At 36.5% G+C, this 22,200-nt stretch overlaps 1 protein-coding gene across 1 annotated transcript in view; it reads right to left on the bottom strand.

Moving 5' to 3' along the window:
- Nucleotides 1–16,030, bottom strand: part of dock1 (dedicator of cytokinesis 1) — a 483,186-nt gene extending 467,156 nt beyond the window's left edge. The window contains exon 1 of the mRNA XM_062055356.1: nt 15,784–16,030. Coding sequence (XP_061911340.1) covers nt 15,784–16,015 — 232 coding nt within the window. The 5' untranslated portion in view covers nt 16,016–16,030. The remainder of the gene's footprint in view (nt 1–15,783) is intronic.
- Between the last annotated feature and the right edge of the window lie 6,170 nt (nt 16,031–22,200).

The following is a 22,200-nucleotide window of genomic DNA, read 5'->3' as shown; positions in this document are numbered from 1 at the left end:
TTGGTATCATTACAGTGGATGTCAGGTGTAGATCCACCCATGGCGTTTGTTTACATTGTGACGCCAGTGAGCTACGGTGTGTAGTGAAGCAGGTTTAGATATTCCTCGTCCTGCAGGGATGATACTTGTAAGAAACTTACTTTATTTGACGCCATGGAGGCGAGGATTAGTGATTTAGAAGTAGCTAAAACACTGCCGACTGCGGCTGGATGCTAGCTGCTAGCTAGCTATGTCTTAAAGCACCTCTTCCTGAGGGTGTTTCAGTGTTATAACTTCACCTCTATCTTTAGTTTTTAGGCCAAAATGCGTCCATTCTTCCTTTTCTGTCTACACACTGCGTCTGCTTGTGAGTACTCGGTGATTGTGCGCTGCCGAACATGCTCCTCTGCTTGTAAAACCAACAATGACACGACGTGACAACACGCCGTCATGCTCATTAAAAAAAACAGTGGTGGGGGGTACTTTTTAGAGGCGGTATAGTACCGAATATGATTCATTAGTATCGCGGTACTATACTAGTACCGGTATACAGCACAACCCTATTGTAGACAATTTAAAAAATTAAAAAATCTATTTTTTTTTCTCCTCTTGCATACTTTTTGCCCCTAGGAGCTTCTGTAGCCCTCGCCCACTCATTCACTTCCTTAGCAGAGATTCAAAACATGGCTAATGCTAACGAGACGTTTGTTTCCAAAGAAAAGTGTTGTCAGTACTTTGGTTTCACGGCAACAGGCGTTGAACATATGTGACCCGTGCTGGCAAAATGAGTCGGAATACGCACAGGCTATTTTTGAGCTACAGGCAAATAAGTGAAAAAAATGTATCTTGGTTGAAATTGAGATTTTCACAAAAATGAGTCCATAAAGCCACAATCTAGCGATCCCAATCATCGAAATAGCAAGAAAACATCTTAAATCACCTTTATTTGAAGGTTTTGTACGAGGTATGTCTTCAGAAATTAGTCCTTTGTGTTAAAATTCCTTGAGAAAATCAAGTGTTTTCAACGCTCACTCGCGGCAATAAGGGGGAATCCCCCTAGCCATATTTGGTATCAATGTGACGCCAAGTTTACCTACTTTCTAAAAATGAGCATGGAATTCCCGATGACGCCATTCTGAACCAATACAATTCGAGTTTTTAAACCTGTCCCGACGTAAACAAATCCGGCTTGTTGCTAAGCGGTCGCTGTGAGGCGTACCCTCATTGGTTGAATCACCCCCCGCGGTGCATTGTGGTATCATGGCAGCGCCCTGATGAAAAACAACACAGTAATTCGAGCGGAATATTATGTCAAAAAAAGGTGATTTTCGAACATTTAATTATTATTTTTGTGGATAAGTTAGACTGTTTTACATTCCGTAATGGATTTAGAAGGTGGAGAGGGTACACAGGCGCTTGCAAGTGCGCTAAATTCACTGCAGTCGGCGAATCTTCTTAGTGCTGCTGGTCAGGAATATTACGGACAGCTGACCAGCTGACAAACTGACCAGTGAACAAAAAAACTGTGACATAACAGTGTTGACATTTTTGTACATAACCGTTTTCAATAGAGTTGAATATATATTTTTCCTTTAGACATGGGATTTGACTTTAATTGTACCAATTTTGGTGTTGCTACAAGGACTTTTAAGGTATGGTTGCTATGGAGTTTTGTTTTGGAACATTCTGTTCTGGAACAGTAAACTTTAAGTTGGTTTTTCTCAAAACGGACCCTCAAACTTGGTCGACTTCAATCTGATGTAACTCGGTCATTTTCTGTCCGATTCCAACAAACCATATATCATTTTGAAGGTCTTTAGATGGAGAATGTGTAAATAACAATAACTCAGTTTTAAAATTTCTTCATTGTGACTCATTTTGCCAGCACAGGTCACATATGACTGCACGCGGCAAAGTGTTTAAAAAAGGCAGCCGCACAACAAAGTTATCCCAGCATCTGAAACCGAGGCCTCCTGCCGAGAGCGGGAAATACAAGTACTGAACGAGGGCGAACAAGAGCGCAACAAACTCCCACTGGAATCATTTACACAAGGTATGTACGGAATGCAGCTCAGATAGGCTCCAGCACCCCCCGCGACCCCAAAAGGGACAAGCGGTAGAAAATGGATGGATGTGATGTACCATGATCAGTGTTCTGATGTACAGTGGCACGCTACTTTTGATGTGGTTGTATGTAAACATGACAGCGTCAGAAGCACAGCAAGTTCAATGCAAGAAAATAGCCTTTTACTAATTAAAGCAACAACCAGAACTAAACACAAAATTAACTTGATATCAAATAGAAAAGAGAGCAGACAACAAACACACTACTACTATCTACGAGGGAACAAATCAATGACTGAAGTGAAAACCTTCAGCATGAAATCCAAACAAATACCCTTCGTGGACCAGAAGGTATGACAGCCATGGAAGCTCATTCAATCTCGTTATTAGACAGAAGTAACACAATCCAGTGAAAACATTCAACAGAGCTACTGGAAAAGGCGACAGACTGCCACTGCTGAGCTAATGTTGCTGGTCTGGGCGTTGACGTTACAGGCAACTTGGCAACAGGCACTGCCTTATAAAAGGCACACACACGCTGCGCGAATATGAAACATCTGTCAACTGCAAAAGCCAGATATCAGAAGGTTTTTTTATAAGTCACGCATCAATTACTTTCCCTAGTAATTAATTACATTTATGAAAGAGTAATTCCTATAGCACCGTATTTTTCGGACTATAAGGCGCACTTAAAATCCTTTAATTTCCTCAAAACTCGACAGTGCGCCTTATAACCCGTTGCGCCTAATGTACGGAATAAATTAGTTTGTGCTTACTGACTTTGATGCTATTTTATTTGGTACATGGTGAAATGATGAGTGTGACCAGTAGATGGCAGTCACACATAAGAGATATGTGGACTGCAATATGATGGCAGTCACACATAAGAAATATGTGTAGGCTGCAATATAACTCAAGTAAACAACACCAAATTTGTATACCGTATTTCCTTGAATAGCCGCAGGGGCGCTAATTAATTTAAAACCTCCTGTCACTCCGGCGTTTACCGGAAACCAGCGGGATGGCCGTGCATGCGGTAATTATTTTAAAACCCTCTTCTCACTCCGGCGTTTACCAAAAGGAATGCGGTAAATTTAGGCATGCGCTTTGAGTGTGATGTAAGCATACCATCATGAAAAGCACATTTAATAAAACAAATGTTATTATGGTCTTACCTGTACTTATAAATGGAGTCCATTTGCAGCTCTTTCTGACCAAAAGCATCGATAACTTGTTTATAGAAGTCTTCCTAATTTTTTTCTTCCGTTTTAAAAGTCTCTCTGTCTCGATGGAGATATTCCTTTAATTATTACCTCCTGCTTCGATTGAAAGTCCAGTTTAGAAAACTGTTTTATTTTAGATACCGGTATGTAATCCTCCTTGTTAAAAGTTCAGGCAGAGGAGAAAAAAAAAATGTCTTGCTGCGTGTGTTCACTTCTTCTGCAGTACCGGAAGTCGCAAGAAGGATCACTAGCGCGGCAGCGCCCTCTACCACCAGGAGGCGGGAGTCATTTCATGACTCCTACAGTATTTGACACACGCAGATACGGTATATTAATAAAACATAGCTGCTTACTGTTCTTTTTAGCATACTGTACCGGTATTCAATAGCTTGGACCTTAAATCCTACTGAATACCGGTAGCTCTTTATCTTTTTTCCTTTGTGCGATTGCAAACTACTGAAAGCAGCTTCCTCCATTTTGAAAATGAGGACAGATAAAGCGTCACTCGTGACGTAACGAATTTGACCCGGTGGAAGTTCTAGCCATATGCTAAATATTTTGCGAAACGAGTTTGACCCGGCGAAAATTATAGACATGCGATAATAAAATTAATATTTTGCGAAACGAATTTGATCCGGCGTCAATAATGAACCGGCGATAAAGCCAAGCATGCGTTAATTATTTTGAGAAACGAGTTTGACCCGGCAGTAATTCTAGACGTGCGAATACTATATTCCCTGCGCCAATTCAAGGAAATACGGTATGTGCCATTGAAAGGGTATAACATTACATACGGCGCTCAAAAATCTATCAAAATGTTTTAGTACGACTTTGGTAAGCTATGAAGCTGCCCCGCTTGATGGATTGTACTGTGCTTCCACATACGAGAATTATTATGGTGTGTGTATAAGGTAAGACATATTATTTGGCGTTTTGTTTTGCAATATAATGCAAAAGCAACTTTTCCTACCTTCTGGTACCTGCTGATCTGTATTTGGGATCTGCATAAGTCCTGAAAATTTGAGCGCCTCCGCTTTTGAAGTACATGCTGACAACATAATCGATAAGCTCCCTCTTTTTCTCTATCTTCTTCTTATGGGGCATTCATCCTCCGCTGTTGCCATTTCTAATATAAAGTAGTGTAAAGTTCTTACTTATATCCGTCAGTAAACTCGCCATGAAAGCGCTAAAACATACCGGTGTAGTGAGTTTACATTATTCACCCAAGGAACTTTAGTTATTAGAGAGGTCCGGTCGGACGTTTTTTTACGGGACACATTTCCGGCCTTGTTGTTGTTTCCGGATGAGGACATGCTGCTCCGCTACAACAAAGATGACGGGGAGAAGACGCTGCCGAAGGTGAGCCACGTAAATAAGACCGCCCACAAAACGGCGCATCTGGAAGAGACTGTCAGAAAGCGGCTTGAAGATTATCTGTAAAACATAATCTATGCAACATTTTGACCAAAGAACCACCATTACATGTTATGTAGACTACAAGGACGTGTTTTACATTTAGAAACAAAAAATAATAATATGACTCCTTTAATGCGCCCTATAATGAGTTGCGCCTTTTGTATGAAAATAGACCTGACTAGACCCGCTCATCTGCAGTGTGCCTTATAATCCAGTGCGCCCTATGGTCCGGGAAATACGGTAATTCAATAATATTTTGGGTAAAGTAACAAGGAAGTATAATTTTTTTTTTTTTTTTAAAGTAATTTTCCACCGCCCAGATTTTTCAATGAAAGAAAAAGCCTGCGTTTATCCACTTGACTTATTGAAATTATAGTCTGTCTTCTTATTGTTTTACTTGATTATTTATTTGCACACAATGCATAATACTACATTTTTTTTTACAAAATATTTTATTCAAGACAGAAGTTTGAAGTTTTCACTATTAATCTCATTGTCGGAGATGATTATTTATTTGCATGCAATGTTACATTTTTGTTAACAGAAGTATTTTATTCAAGTATTGCTTCCCAAATGAAGCTTCTAGAGTAAGATACAGTGTATTCAGTGTCATTTCAAAGTACTAATGTTAGATCAAATAAAATAAAACCTTGTTTTAAATTATCTCTGTCATTTGTATTCATTGTTTTTTTGTTTGTTTGTTTTTTAAAAAGTAGGGGGAAAAATGTGAAAAAGTGGTAAGTCAAATTCTTTGGGAAAAAAATCGTAGATTTTTTTTATTTTCAGGCCATATTGCCAGGCCTACATAAATGTAATAGATTTAAATTATAATGGTATTTATTTTATTTTATAATAGTAGACAATTGATTTTACTTTAACATCACCTCAGGGTCACAGTTCAAGAGACAAACTATGTGAACAAGCTTTCTGACTGGGGGAGCTGAAAAAAATGTTCTCAGCCAATTAGGACAATGGGGAGACAAGAAATCTAAATTATGATAAAACCTAATTAAAATATGGTTATGTCGCTTCCAGGCATGCTAATGTGCCAAATGCATTGTGTGTTGTGTGAAGTTTAGTGTTCCGTCATGTTGGATTAAAGTTAAAAGGAACTGTCCAACAAGAATGGATTTGTGGTTACCAAAACAAAAACTCTACAGCAATGGACATTAAAAAAAAACTGTGCCTGTTGCTCATACACATCACACCACGCTGTCGTCAAACAAACACAAGGGTTGCACTCATGGCGGCTCACTGTTCACTTTGTGTGTTTTTGTACAGTTACAGTGTCCTCCTTTGATATTTGGTATTTCTTTGTTTAATACATCGCTACACGACAATAGTATTAGATTACTATGAGGTCTGAAATGCACCTCTGTCAAGATTGGTAGAAACCAGACAGGCTGTGGGCTGAAAAGCGTTGGAGACCACTGATTAAAGACACATGGCTTGGGTTTGTGTGCGAACACAGTGTTTTAATTGCTACCACATTCTGGTCACTGACTGCACACCCGAGATGTTTTTCTTGGGTGAAGGGGCGAAGGAGGCGTTCACTAATGACTTATGGTCTTTAGCGGAAAGACGAAACGTTGCTGTTGGATGCGTCAGCGGCTGCTGATCTCTACCAAATGAGCATCAACTCAGGCTGTCGGTCTGTCAGGCCTGCAGACAACCACAAGCACCCTTTGGACGACAAGTTAGATAGTAAAGTTGAAGAGAAAACATCCCTAATGGAAGGTATGTCTGTTCAAAAAAGAGTTACGATTGAGAGGAATGCCACAAAAAACTATCTGAATCGGACAGAAAAGCGTACTTTCCTGTCAAAGAACAGTGGAGAGTCACGTGTTAGGTTAATGAAACATCGCAACAAAAATAGTTATTCATTGTAGTTACTTCTGTGCATGTTTTTCACTTGTTGCTAGGCAGACTTTGAGATTTTACCTACACTTCGGGATCTGTTGATAAACAGTGTTAATGATAAGCAGTGGTTAAACTCCTGACTGTTAGTATAAGAATTTAAATTTAAATTATTGTAAAATTGGGATAACCGCACATTGATCAACTCACAGAGCAGTGATACAGCTCATTTACTGGTGAAGCACGCTAGCACACTAATGGCTGTCCAGGTTGCTTAAATGCTAACATTAATACTACAGACATTAACGTCTTTCTCCATTGACAAACCCCAGTCTTAACTTGTATAAACACATTGCTGTCTGAGCAACCAAGCTATTCAATTGTGCCCATTGAAACTACAAGCTGTGCATTCTTAGAACAGAGTACTTAGAGGAGAATGACACAGAACACAAGTGTCTACAACACGAAGTGAACACGTGTGATGTCACTGAAACAACACTCGTTTTGCCTTTATCATTAAAATACAACTCTAAAACCTTTACAAACCAAAATAACATGGCTCTTCAGAAGCCATTTGCCATAACAATATTGAATGTTTCTTCTGCCAACAAAGTCTCCTTCTTTTATGTAATGTTTACAATAAAACTCGGTTAAAAGATTTCAGTCTGTATAAGTACTTTTTCAGCACATTCAATAATACCATGATCATTTTGGTCAAAATAACCGTGATATGATTTTTCATATCGTTAAATCCCAACCCACACAAAGTAAAACCAATATTTACCTCAATTGCACAATGTAACGTTCATCTGGTATAAGAATGCATCAAAAATGCTCTATTATAAATAAACGACAACGCTCACTGTGGATTGTAGTTTACAGTGGGGTGTAGTGCTGGGCCAATAAAACGATATCAATATCACGATAGACATGTAACTGATATCAATACAAAATGTGTTTGATAAACTATATATACAGTACAGACCAAAAGTTTGGACACACCTTCTCAGTTAATGCATTTTCTTTATTTTCATGACTATTTACATTGTAGATTGTCACTGAAGGCATCAAAACTATGAACACGTGGAGTTATGTACTTAACAAAAAAAGGTGAAATAGCTGAAAACATGTTTTATATTCTTGTTTCTTCACTGAATGAGGAGAAGGTGTGTCCAAACTTTTGGCCTGTACTGTAAATGTGTTTGATATAATTGATCAAACACTTTGTATTGATATCAGTATATATATATATATATATATATATTTGCTAAGACCAGCCTATGCGCTGTCTTAGCAAAACAGGAAGTAATCAGTGAGCAATCAATCGCGTAACAGTATCAACTATCTAGTTCGGTTGTTCCATCTTGCTGTTTTGATTGATTGATTGAGACTTTTATTAGTAGATTGCACAGTACAGTACATATTCTGTACAATTGACCACTAAATGGTAACACCCGCATAAGTTTTTCAACTTGTTTAAGTCGGGGTCCACGTTAATCAATTCATGGTATCTATCTGTTGACTTTCTGCATGGAGTGAGAAGAGAAAGTAAAAATGACTGCTTGCAGAGAGCGAATAAATTGTGGCTAAAACAGGAAAAGTCACCTAGACAGTATGGCAGTTTTTTTGGATTTTTTCTAAAACGGACCGAAGGCCTTCGCCGCACTCATCTTATGTTTTCTTTTCCACCCTTGTCCATTACCTATTTGAATGTATGAAAACAACAGGTAGAAGCTAAAGTGCAGGACTGTATAAATAACATAAATAACAAAATATAACAAATGTGCTACTTTAAAATAATAATTTGGTCAAATATTTAAACAATAATTCCGGCATTACATATATTCATTTCCATACTTAAATAAGAATAACAGACCAAATTAAATGCTACAAAAACGTTACTTCCTGGCAGTAAAACTTCTAAAAATTGTTCTCAGGTTTCTCTATCATGTTTACATTTTCTCACTTTGCACTCTTTTGTAACACTTTATTAAGCATTTCTTGCATAGTCCTTGTTTTCGCACCTTATTTTGAAAAGGTTATTGTTAAGTGTTTATTGTGATTTATAATTTGTTTACATTGATTCTTTCATATCACTTTGTTGTCTGTGAAGCACTTTGAGTCTGCCTTGTGTATGAAAAGCGCTATACAAATAAAGTTGCCTTGCCTTGCCTTGCCTTGATTCTTTGAGTGTTTTCCATGGTTGTGTTGACAATTTCCTTTCCGCTCTGCCTTATAGCTGAGGGGATTGTAATCAGAGGAAGGTTATGTTTGAAATAAAAATGTTTACATTTCATAAATTCTTCTCCTGGTCCATATTTTCCATAGGTCATAAAAAAATTATAATAATTATCGATACCAACCGATATAAAAAACTTATATCGTGATACAGTTTTCACCCATATCGCCCAGCCCTAGTGGTGCGTACTGAAAGTGAGGTACTGTACAACTGTAAGTCTGCTTTTTGACAGTAAAAGTTTTTTAAATTAGTTGTTCTGCTTACTGCCTTAAAAATGCAAAAAAAAAAAAGTACAAAAGTATTTGAACGCTTTGGCGAGATGTAATCAGATTTAAAGGGGAAACAACAATTACACTTAGTTTGCTCCTTCATTAGATTGTGGTCATTTACTATTTGTCATGAATTTCTGATTACTGACCGGCGGCGACCAGTGTAAAAAAGTCTGGCCCAGCCTGAGTGATGGTTTTGAAAATCTGTCCCAACTGAATTTGTAATTATTTACCCATTTTTCTATAGAATAACTCAGATACAGTAACACTAGCGAGCAGTAGATATGATAAGGACTGATTTTTGGTCTAGAACATATTTTCCTTTATTTATTATGTAAGTATTTATTGCCACCTTATGTTGTATATTTTGATATTAGACTTCTAGTACATTTGATCATCTACTACTACACCAAGCAATTGGATTTATTTTACCCTGCCATGTCTATTTATATTTGCGTTTAACTCTGTCCTTCTGATCTCTCTCTCTCTCTCTCTCTCTCTCTCTCTCTCTCTCTCTCTCTCTCTCTCTCTCTCTCTATGTCCACTACTTGCTGTACATATCCTACCAAGTCAGACCTACACTGTTCCAATATCCATTTCTCTGTTCTCAATTGTTGATGACTGATGATAATCAACCAACCCCCCCCCCTCCACACCACGGATTGTAAATAATTCAATGTGATTATCCTGTGTGATTACTGTATTATGATGATAGTATATATCTAATAGTATATATGTATCATGAATCAATTTAAGTGGACCCCGACTTAAACAAGTTGAAAAACTTATTCGGGTGTTACCATTTAGTGGTCAATTGTACGTAATATGTACTTCACTGTGCAACCTACTAATAAAAGTCTCAATCAATCAATCAATCAAACTCTCACCATTGCCAAATACATGTTTTTTGTCTAACCATCTCTTTAGTTTATCAATTTCTTCTGTTGGCTTCCTGGACAAAATGTGGCTGCATTGTAAATCATACTCAATTTAAGTACTTTGTGATTTTACAGATGTCAGATAAGATAAATTTAGAGCTGTAAAACTTGTTTGCTTAGCTTCACGTATTGCTTCCCGTTAGACGAGTAGCTACTTACCCAGGTCAAGACCAACCTTTATTGCCATACCATTCTAATCAGTTGATAAAGATTTTTTGAGTGTGTCAATTGCTTTTGTTAAGTCCATTAACACTGCAGCTGCACACTTATCTGTTGCATTTGTAATTATCTCTGTTATTTCGATTGGCAACAATGTTTAGATGTTAGCTCTGTATCTGTATTGGTTGTTCACAAGCATTCCACTTTTATGCATGAATTTGTCCAATCTGTTGATAATTTTTCAATGATTTTAGAAAACTGTGGAATTAAGGAAACAGATGTATAGTTTGCAAACTGGTATTTGTCTCCAATCTTATAATTTGGTGCAACTTTTGCTATGTTCATTTTGTTTGGGAATTTACCTGTTGGAAATGAGAGGTTGCTGATACATGTTAAGAGTTCTGAGATCTCCTTAATAACCATTGTTTTTGTAATTTCCATATCAATTTCTTCAATTTACATTAATTCACGATTTTGATTATTTCTTCTCCTGTCACGTCCATGAGAATCATTGATTTGGGATGATGTCATTCAAGTCCTGAACTGACTCAGGATCTGGAATATCTTATTCCAGATTTGGTCCAATATTTACAAAGTAGTCGTTGAAGCTTTCAACCACTTCATTCATTTTGTCATTTTTAATGTTTCCATATAAGAAGTAATTTTTTTGTTCCTGTCTAATAGTTGACTGTAATATTATTTCCTACATGCTCATAAGATACTAGTTAGCTTGTTTTTATACATTTTGTACTCATTTTCAGCCTCTGAAGATCTTTGTGTTATAAATGTTCTAGACAATGTATTTTTCTTGCTGCTTGCGTTTTTCAATCCCTTTGTCATCCATACTTGATTATTCTTCTTCTGCTTCTTACTAAAGTTTTTTCCATGGACAATGCTGGTCAAACAGGCATGTGATTTTAACTTAATGAAAAAGACTGAAAATAAGCTGGGGGTCTGGGGGCCGCAGGTTAATGTAAATTGAAGAAATTGATATGGAAATTACAAAAAAAATGGTTATTAAGGAGATCTCAGAACTCTTAACATGTATCAGCAACCTCTCATTTCCAAGGGTTTTTACAGCAATTGAACATGCAAAAATGTGCAAAAAAGCACCATTTAAAGATGATTTAGTGTTTAAAGAATTTAAAAATGATCAACAGAGTTTACATAAACATATACCCCATTCAACCAAATGAATCACTATGTCTGTTTCAGTCACTATGTTATTTAATCACACAGTAATTACAACTTGTGTTCACATCCACAGGAACCACATAGGTTAGCCTACTCTATACAGTATTTACAATGTTATTAGTGTTCACTTCACAGCCACAGATGGTTCATCTAGTTATTTACACATTACTTTGGTTCATTCGCACATTACGTTGGTATTTCTGCTTTGATGGCTCTGACATGAGCCTTTGTGGCAAATTTCTGAGCAGCTTAAATGTTCCTTTTTGTTTCTGCTTTAGTGGATTCTGCCTTGGATTTTATAGCCAATTTCTGTCTCTTCGACTCCCTTTCCTCTTCTAACGGCTCCAAATGCAAAAATCATAAAGAGTACAAACAATGTTTATTCTATTAGCTAAAAGTATTTTGAAAAACACTATATGCTTCATCTTACATCATTTTGACTGTACAAATTGTCCCAACTTTGTTCTCTCAGATCATTCTTCAAAGCATTCATACTTTTCTCTGTGAATGGTCTTCGGAACGTCTTTCTGTCATCCACGTTCCTCCTGTAGTTTACGTCATAGTTTGTGAAAACTGGTAGATGATCACTGATGTCGGTTATGAGCAGACAACTTGTAGTACTGTTGTCAAAATCATTAGGTAAATATATTGTAAAGAAGCGGGCATAGTGGCCTTTGATTCTGCTTGGTCTTGTAATTTTAGGATATACATTTATGCCACAGCAGGGGTGTTCACACTTTTTGTAGCGAGGACCGCATACAGAAAAATGAAAAGATGCGGGGGCCAATTTGATACATTTTGTACATTAAAGATGATAAAACCAATGTAATGTTAATCAATACATGCTAAACTATATGAACAAAATATCCACATCTTAGCTTTGTGTTATCGCAAACAAAGCACATTTTAATCTAACCCTCTTGAGATACCTAATTTCTTCTTATTATCAAACTATTCTAATATGATTATTATTCCACAAACTAAAGCCTTTTTGAGGGCTTTCGCACAGTCAAAAACATATAATGCAAGAAATCTGTATACATTTTTGGGGTAATTTGGGACACTTGTATGTGTTCTTAGTTTTTTGTGTAATGTTCTAATATGGTATGTTTATTTTGTTTTTAAAATATGCAGCTAAATAAAAAAATTAGCTGCGGGCCACACTTTGGCCATCCTGTGCTATACATTGTGTCAATGGTCTTTTGCCTACTGGGGTTCAAAAGGTTGACATTGAAAATCAATATACAACTACCATCGTTGTAAAAAACTTCAAGTATATATGACTTTTTATTTTAACATTAATTTTGTTAAAAACGCACAGAGTAAAAGTGCATACGTTGTAAAACCAAATCAGCATAACACTATCGGACTGTTCTTCTATTGTACAATGGAGCGGTAACGTTTGACATGTTTTATAGGTACTAACGCCATACTTTTAAAAATGCACATTGGCCAGCCATTGACCAGTTGGTTGGTTGGTTGGATAGATGGATAGACGGGTAGACGTATAGACGGATAGATGGATAGATAGACTTACTCATATAACAATGAGAAAATGAGGAAAAAATTAGGAAATTATATTGTTGCTGTGCAGGTTTTTACATACGAAACAGAAGTAATGAAAAACTAAAAATGAGTAATGCATAATATATATTGCGCACTAACGACTACACTATCTGTAAAATAAAACACTCCTAACAATCGTATTGCACACCAAGAAAAAGATGACAGTAATCACGTAAGTGCGTTGTAAAGTCTTACGGCTGTGGGTCGAAAAGACATGCCCTAGCGCTCCTTCTTGCACTGTGGATGCAACAGTCTAATGCTGAAAAAGCTTGAAAAAGTACATGGAGTGAGAGGGATTGGACATTATAGATGTCAACTTCGTCAACAGCCTTCTGTCGGCCACATTCACAATGATGTCTAGTGGGCAGCGTAGGACGGAGTCAGCTCTCTTAATCAGTTTATTAAGTCTGTTCCGGTCTCTGACAATGCTGCCCGAACCCCAGAAAACGATAGCATAAAGTGCGGAGTCGAGACACCTTATTCTCCTCAAGAGGTACTGTATTACCTGCGCAATGTAATAACCAGTGCACCATAAAATGTGTCTTCACAAGAGATAATGCTGATTTTTCATTGATGTTTGCAGTGGTCTCGTGCTGATTCTAATGTTCTAGTTGGAGTGTTAGGAGTGTTTTATTGACGTCATTCGTATTTTACTTTTTTATCCTATTAGTTATGCAAGAATTTATGTAGTTATATTTTATTTATTTAGTTACTGTATATATATATTTATTTTTTTCTATTAATCTTCATATGTCTTACTTGTATTTTATTCTTTCTCGCTACACATGGTTCTTACTATTTTACAAGTTTTATTATTTTTATTTTTCAACGTTCCTCAGATGAGCCATCTGTCTCAGGGGTTATCGACCGTGCTTGTGGGGGCGCTTTTGTGTCAGCGTCCTGGTGGCCATGGTCTGATGGTGCAGATGGCTCCTGTGATAGTGTTTACTCACATGTCTCCTCTGTTCTCAGCCATGCAATCTTTGGTCCATATAGTTGCATATGCAAGAATGTTGTGTGTGTGTTTTTTTATTTTTTTTATTAAATCAAAAAAAAAACACTACTTACAATTAGTGCACCAACCCAAAAAACCTCCCTCCCCCATTTACACTCATTCACACAAAAAGGTTGTTTCTTTCTGTTATTATTATTCTGGTTCCTACAATATACAACAATACAGTCTGCAAGGGATACAGTCCGTAAGCACACATGATTGTGCGTGCTGCTGGTCCACTAATAGTACTAACTTTTAACAGTTAATTTTACTCATTTTTATTAATTACTAGTTTCTATGAAACTGTTTTTTTATTGTTTAAATTTCTTTTTTATTCAAGAAATGTTTTTTATTTATTTATCTTACTTTTTTTTTTTTTAAAAGGACCTTATCTTCACCAGACCAGGTTGTCAATGAAATTAGATTGTTTAAAGGGTTCTTAAAAGCAGGTCCAGTCCAGATTGTGTGTGTGTGTGTTTGTGTTTGGTATCTGTGTCCGTGCGTATTTTTTTTGATTGATTGAAACTTTTATTAGTAGGTTGCACAGTGAAGTACATATTCCGTACAATTGACCACTAAATGGTAACACCCGAATACGTTTTTCAACTTGTTTAAGTCGGGGTCCACTTAAATTGATTCATGATACAGATATATACTATCATCATAATACAGTCATCACACAAGATAATCATCAGAGTATATACATTAAATTATTTACAATCTGGGGTGTGGGATATGGAGGGGGGCGGGGGTTATGTTTGGTTGGTATCAACACTTCAGTCATCAACAATTGCATCATCAGAGAAATGGACATTGGAACAATGTAGGACTGACTTGTGTACAGCAAGTAGTGGACACAGAGACAGAGATCAGAAAGTATAAGAACAAGTATAAGAAAAAGTGTCTACATTTGATTATTTACAATCCGAAGAGGTATGATGAGAACGGGAGGGTGTTAGTTTAGGGTTGTAGTTGCCAGGAGGTGTTCTTTTAGTGCGGTTTTGAAGGAGGATAGAGATGCCCTTTCTTTTACACCTGTTGGGAGTGCATTCCATATTGATGTGGCATAGAAAGAAAATGAGTTAAGACCTTTGTTAGGTCGGACTATGGGTTTAACGTGGTTAGTGGAGCTACCCCTGGTGTTGTGGTTATGGCGGTCATTTACGTTAAGGAAGTAGTTTGACATGTATGTATGTATGTGATGATGGGGGATATGGGTCACCTGGGTATTGTTTTTAACTTTGTAAAGCACTTTGCGTTGCATGAAAAGCGCTCTAATTGAAAACAGTATGAAACAGCTTTGCATTAATACACCAATGCAAACAACACTGTTATACAAAATTAATATTTCAGTAGGTGCAATATATTTGATTAGGTTGCACAATGTCATAGTTTTACCCAATGCCAAGGCCGGATTTATGCGTTTGTTTACATGTTTATACGCTAGCACTGCAGTGATATGTGATGCTAAAGAAGAGGTGTGGTAGCTTTGAACATGTCTGGCTGAGATGTGGAAGTGGAACGATCACGCCAAACCGCCAACAAAGTAAAAGTGAGACAAAATAGGGTAGAAGTGGTTTTAAAGTTGAGTAAAAGTTGTGTCCAAGTTAGCCAAGTTAGGACCGGGGAGGCCCATCCATGAAGACAGGAAAACAGCAGCGAGGCGCGCCTCGAACCATTCCCAGCGGCTCCCTCAAGACTTTCCATCTTTTGGGAATTCTACAGTGAAACTTTATCTCCAAATGAAACATTTTCCAACACCGACACATCCCCTTCTCATTGCCAGCGGGAGAGGAGCGGACGAAGAGCGGCCGCGGTCAAACTTGTTCGATCTGAGAGCTAAACGGCGCTAACGATGGAGCGGAGATTTATTATTTGTACTCACCGACGCCGTACTTTTCCTTCTTGGTGGGCACCCAGCGAGACATCCTCCAACCTCCTCCGGTTTCCACAAGGCCCCGGTAGGAGTCCTTAGTGCTCTCGAATGCCGGACTTTTTGCTTTACTTTTGGCCGAGAGTTGTGGAGCTACTCGGGGCAGCCATCTTTTTTTTCCGATGACAGGAAACTCCAGCAGGGGGACCAAAGGGACTAACTTTTCCCACCCGGAGGGCGTCATAGATTAAAATATAGCGGGATATTTTTTGTAAACACCATTACAACATTTTAAACGTTTTTAAATATACACAAATTTTTACAGTAACTTGATAATAGTACAATTCCTGTGTGGCGTACAGGGGCGCTGCTACATGTTTTGAGGCTTCAGGGAAATGTATCAACAAGGTAAAAACATATGTTTGCGTTTAACAAACCAGTATTTTATTTTTTTGTTTAATTATCATTTTTTTAATGTTTCCTTGAAAGCACCTTCATTTAGGCTTTGTTTAACACAAAAGTAACATGAATTAATGGTCAAATAAAAATAAAAAATCTAATATTTGTGCTACATTTCTGAAACGTTTGACTGGAATTATTCTTTCTAAGGTGATTTAGTGAGAATTTTAATTTAATCATGTAAAAAAAATGTGTATATATTTTTTAAGTTATATTTTTGTGTGTTTTACAGACCGAGAGTTGTGGAGCTACTCGGGGTAACCATCTTTTTTTTCCGATGACAGGAAACTCCAGCAGGGGGACCAAAGGGACTAACTTTTCCCACCCGAAGGGCGTCATACATTAGAATATAGCGGGATAGTTTATTTTTAAACACCGTTACACAGTTTTAAACGTTTGAACTGCTAAATTTTTACACGCTAATATACACATTTTTTACAGTAACTTGATAATAGCACAATTCCTGTGTGGCGTACAGGGGCGCTGCTACATGTTTTGAGGCCTAAGGGAAATGTATCAACAAGGTAAAAATATTATATATTTGCGTTTAACAAACACGTATTTTTCTTTTTTTTTTAATATATATATATTTTTAGATGTTTCCCTGAAAGCACCTTTATTTAGGCTACCAGCAAAGCATTTGTTTAACACAAAAGTAGCATGAAATGATGATCAAATAAAATAAAATAAATAAAACATTTTTGCTACATTTCTGAAACTTTTGACTGGAATTATTCTTTCCAAAGGTGACTTAGTGAGATTTTTAATTTAAATGTATTAAAAAAATATTATATATATTTTTTTAAGTTAAATTTTTGTGTGTTTTACCGACCGATGACAGGAAACTCCAGCAGGGGACTAAAGGGACTAAGTTTTCCCACCCGCAGGGCGTCATTGATTAAAATATAGCGGGATATTGTCTTTTTTAAACACCGTTACAAAATTTTAAACGTTTGAACTGCAACATTTTTACACACTAATAAATGCATTTTTTTACAGTAACTTGATAATAGTACAATTCCTGTGTGGCGTACAGGGGCGCTGCTACATGTTTTGAGGCTTCAGGGAAATGTATCAACAAGGTAAAAACATATGTTTGCGTTTAACAAACCAGTATTTTATTTTTTTGTTTAATTATCATTTTTTTAATGTTTCCTTGAAAGCACCTTCATTTAGGCTTTGTTTAACACAAAAGTAACATGAATTAATGGTCAAATAAAAATAAAAAATCTAATATTTTTGCTACATTTCTGAAACTTTTGACTGGAATTATTCTTTCTAAGGTGACTTAGTGAGAATTTAAATTTAATCATGTAAAAAAAAAAGTATATATATTTTTTAAGTTATATTTTTGTGTGTTTTACAGCCCGAGAGTTGTGGAGCTACTCGGGGTAACCATCTTTTTTTTCCGATGACAGGAAACTCCAGCAGGGGGACCAAAGGGACTAACTTTTCCCACCCGGAGGGCGTCATACACTAAAATATAGCGGGATAGTTTATTTTTTAAACACCGTTACACAGTTTTAAACGTTTGAACTGCTACATTTTTACACGCTAATATACACATTTTTTACAGTAACTTGATAATAGCACAATTCCTGTGTGGCGTACAGGGGCGTTGCTACATGTTTTGAGGCCTCAGAGAAATGTATCAACAAGGTAAAAACATTGTATATTTGCGTTTAACAAACCAGTATTTTATTTTTTTATTTTATTTTTTAAATTGAATGTTTCCTTGAAAACACCTTTTATTTAGGCTACCAGCAAAGCATTTGTTTAACACAAAAGTAGCATGAAATTATGGTCAAATAAATAAATTAAAAAATATATTTTTGCTACATTTCTGAAACTTTTGACTGGAATTATTCTTTCTAGGGTGACTTAGTGAGATTTTTAATTTAATCATGTATAAAAATGTATTATTGTGGATGTTTTCACTTGTTGCGAGCCATATTTTTTTTGGACACAATTTTTTTTTTTAGCAAAATCTTACCATACCCCAAATACGATAGAAGTGGGGAAAATGCTTGATTCTCCGATGCATCACAGTTAGAACGTCGACAAGCAAGTTTCATCAAACATATATTAACGATATTCCCCTAGGGGAAACTGGGTAACACATGGCACACTGACAAAGCTTAACCTATTGTTACTATAACAATCTACAAGGTTAATACAGTTCACTTCTCTTTCTCCCCCTCCGTTTATCTGCTCTCTTTTGTATTTCAAGTTATCATTACATATATGTATTGTTGCATTTGAAACAATTTTATTGATGATAATAGAGGTAAATTATTGTTATTATTCATTATCAATAGTGCTATTTCTATTGGTATTTGTATTGCTCCACTTGTAATGTAATAATGCTCATTGTCATTTCTTTGTTATTAATATTTATTTCACTAACTGCTTCTTTGCTATCACTTTTACCATCATATTTGCACATATCCTATCCGCTGAGGCTGTTCTGTTGTTGTTGTCTCTTTGTCTTATCCCCCTCTTGTCCCTGCAATTTCCCCCTCTGTCTACCTGTTTTTCTCTTTCTATCCCCTCCTGCTCCAGGCGTTTCTAAAATGCGGCTTTAATGCTAATGTTCTCTCAATGTCAGTTCTGCGTTTAGTTCTAATTAACCATGGAAGAACTGTTAGCTCACATTCTTTAAATGTCATGTGTTAACTGGGTTGGCGCAGACACACAGAGAGGAGGAGAGGAAAAGCTATGCTAGCCACGGCGATAAGCTAGCTTCAATGTGAAGTAGTAATAAGAAAATAATAAGTAATGTTTTGTAGACTTCAACAGAAGGCTAATGTCTGGTTTGGATCTGCAACCAAGATGGACAGACACAGACAATCAGGACTGCAGAAAAGATCATCGGTGTCAAGGAGTTGTACCACTGGTCGAGGATCAGAAAACAGGCAGGTAGTATCCCTGCAGACCCCTCCCATTCTGGTCACAAACTGTTCAAACTCCTCTTTTCTGGCAGGCGTTACAAATCACTGTATGCCAAAACAACCCGTCATAAGAACAGTTTCTTCCCTCAGGCTATCAATCTGATGAACAGTCTTTAATAACTCTGGAACTAGTCTATCACTGTGAATGTACTAACTCTTGCTCACTTCATCACCTTTTTGCTTTGCTCTATTCACCACTGCAATATTATTCATTAGCCTTGCACATATTATTTATTTAGGTACTTGTTTATCATTTTAGTTAATCGTTAATATTTTATTTTTTTACATTGAACAAGAGAGCTAAGCCTACCAAGTCAAATCTATTGTGTGTTAAACATACTTGGCCAATAAAGCTGATTGTGATTCTGATAGGAACCGTATAGCAGAGAGTAAGTAACCAGCAAGTAACAAACAGATGATAAAATCAGGAAAGACAATAATACCCACACAGTACGACAACACATCTGTCAACCATAGATAAGACACACGTCTTTGAGCTGCAAGTTTTTGGCGACTGAGGCCAAAGCGTCTGAATGTGGTTTCAGAAGCCACAAAAATGAAATCAAGGATGCCTGCTCGCCAAGTAGGGACATTTATTTAATTTTATCATTTAGCAGGCAGCTACAGTTCTCACCAGTGTATATGTTTCCAAAAACCACAAATGATGCAATACTGCTTACTCAGCAGCCAAAGGAGGAGCCTGCTAGACTTAATATTTACATGTAATACATTTAGAATACCGGTATACAATAATAGTATGCAATATATTAACATGATACATAATGATAATACTAGGGCTGCAACTAACGATTCATTTGATAATCGATTAATCTGTCGATTATTACTTTGATTAATAATCGGATAAAAGAGACAAACTACATTTCTATCTTTTCCAGTATTTTATTGGAAAAAAACAGCATACTGGCACCATACTTATTTTGATTATTGTTTCTCAGCTGTTTGTACATGTTGCAGTTTATAAATAAAGGTTTATAAAAAAGAATAAATAAAAAACTTTTTTTTTTAAATTGCCTCTGCGCATGCGCATAGCATAGATCCAACGAATCGATGACTAAATTAATCGCCAACTATTTTTATAATCGATTTTAATCGATGTAATCGATTAGTTGTTGCAGCCCTAGATATTACACAATAGTAATAATACAGTTGTACAAATAATCAATTTGTAATCAAAGTGTAGCCCCTGTATCGTAAAACAAATCTATTACTTTTCCTGCTTAGTTTCTGTTTGCCGCTTGTTACTGGGCAAAATTTTGTAGCTGCAATTAATTTGAGAAACATCTTTCCTATCCTAACTACAAATTCATTACTAAACTAGATGAGGCAATGTGGGAATGCTCCAATGCTGAAGTTGAACTGAAATGCTGACAGAATGTAGTATTAATGTAAGAATAGTTAGAATGTTGAAGAGTTTGAATTTCCAGGAAATACAGAATTTGGTTTGGAACTTGGGAAAGTGTTAGTTTGAATGTCCAGGATGAGTGGAATGTGTTGATGTTGGAATGGTTTGAACAGGTTGAAAAATGCGGGAATTGTGCTACTCGGAAAAATGTCCCATTCATTTCAGTGGGAACATCCTGGAAATTTGAGAATTTTGGGAAAAGTGGGATTTTTTTCAAAATGATTAGGAGCATGAATTTCCTGAATGAGCTGAATTGGTTGGTGTTGGAATTGTTTAAATCGGTCAAGAAATGTTGAAGTAGTAACAGTTTCTTGATAGAGAAATTGTATTGTGGTATTCCTGGAATTTCGGGAAAACCGGGAATGTTTATAGTTCCTAAACCAACTTGTTTTTTTGTCCTGACTAAGGAAAATGTTTTGACGGTGGAACAGTTGAAATGGGATGAAAAAAGGAAAAGGAGTATTCAAACGAAACAGGTTGGAAATAGGGCTTTGGAAAAAAAGGAATTGTAGAAAATCCTGGAATTATTTTGAACTTGGAAAAAGGGTAGTTTGAATTACCAGGATGAGTGGTAATGTTGAAGGTGGAATGGTTTGAATCGGTTGAAACATGTGGAAATGGTGGAAGTAGGAAAAATGGCCAATTCATTTTGAATGGGAAAAATGTCCTGGTAAACCTAAAATTCTGGGAAATCTGGGAATTTTTGGAATTTGTCAAGGGAAAACCTGCGATTTCCGAATAGGCTGAACAGTTTTAAGTTGGAACAGTTTGAATCGGGTGAAAAATGTGGAAAAATCTGGAGAATAATAATAATAATAATAAATAGATTAATTTTGGTGTAGAAAACCATATGTGTGAATGCATTCACACAACTAAGTAAATCCCACTTTTCAAAATAATTAAAAAAACACATTAGTAATGGTTAGTTTACTAACTAGTTTATTCCAACATAGTAATGCTGCCTGAGGCTGAACCTATCAGAGACCACGATACTGAACATCGCGCTCTGATTGGGTTTGTCTCATCGAGTGGCCGATACTACTGTACTATTGATATTTGTAGGTCCTTTCGACATATTTATACTTGAAAATGCTTAATTTAGGCCAAAAATATGTTGAATATGAAAAAAAATTAAAAATCTGCGAGAGATTGAAGCCGCAAACCTCGAAGCGTGGGGGGCGAAGGACGACTGTATAGCGCCATAGGGGTGTTTTTCTGTTGTTTATGTACATATTATAATCTCATACTTTGAGGACTCTCTCAATTATGCACCTCCCCTGCCCTCACCCCCAGATGGCTAATGTTTTTTTTGGTGCTTTTTATATTCCCTCATAAAACAAAATACAAGCTTTATGCACTGCTGCAACAAAAACATGCATAGGAAACATCTTTACAGGAGTTAATATATGAGAGGAGATTAATTAAAGCAGTAAACTACGTTGATTACAAAACATACACTATGATTACATCACTTGGTATTTATATCCAGTCCACTGTTTTGTTATATATTTATTTGCACAATGAGAGGCACTATTTCTAATAAAAATTTATGGCTTATAATTAAAAAAAAACCCTTCAAAACTAGACACAGCACTA

Source organism: Entelurus aequoreus, linkage group LG08, assembly GCF_033978785.1.
Source record: "Entelurus aequoreus isolate RoL-2023_Sb linkage group LG08, RoL_Eaeq_v1.1, whole genome shotgun sequence".
Lineage (NCBI taxonomy): Eukaryota > Metazoa > Chordata > Actinopteri > Syngnathiformes > Syngnathidae > Entelurus > Entelurus aequoreus.
Note: the sequence above shows the minus strand (reverse complement) of the source record. Positions and strands in the feature narration are given on the sequence as shown.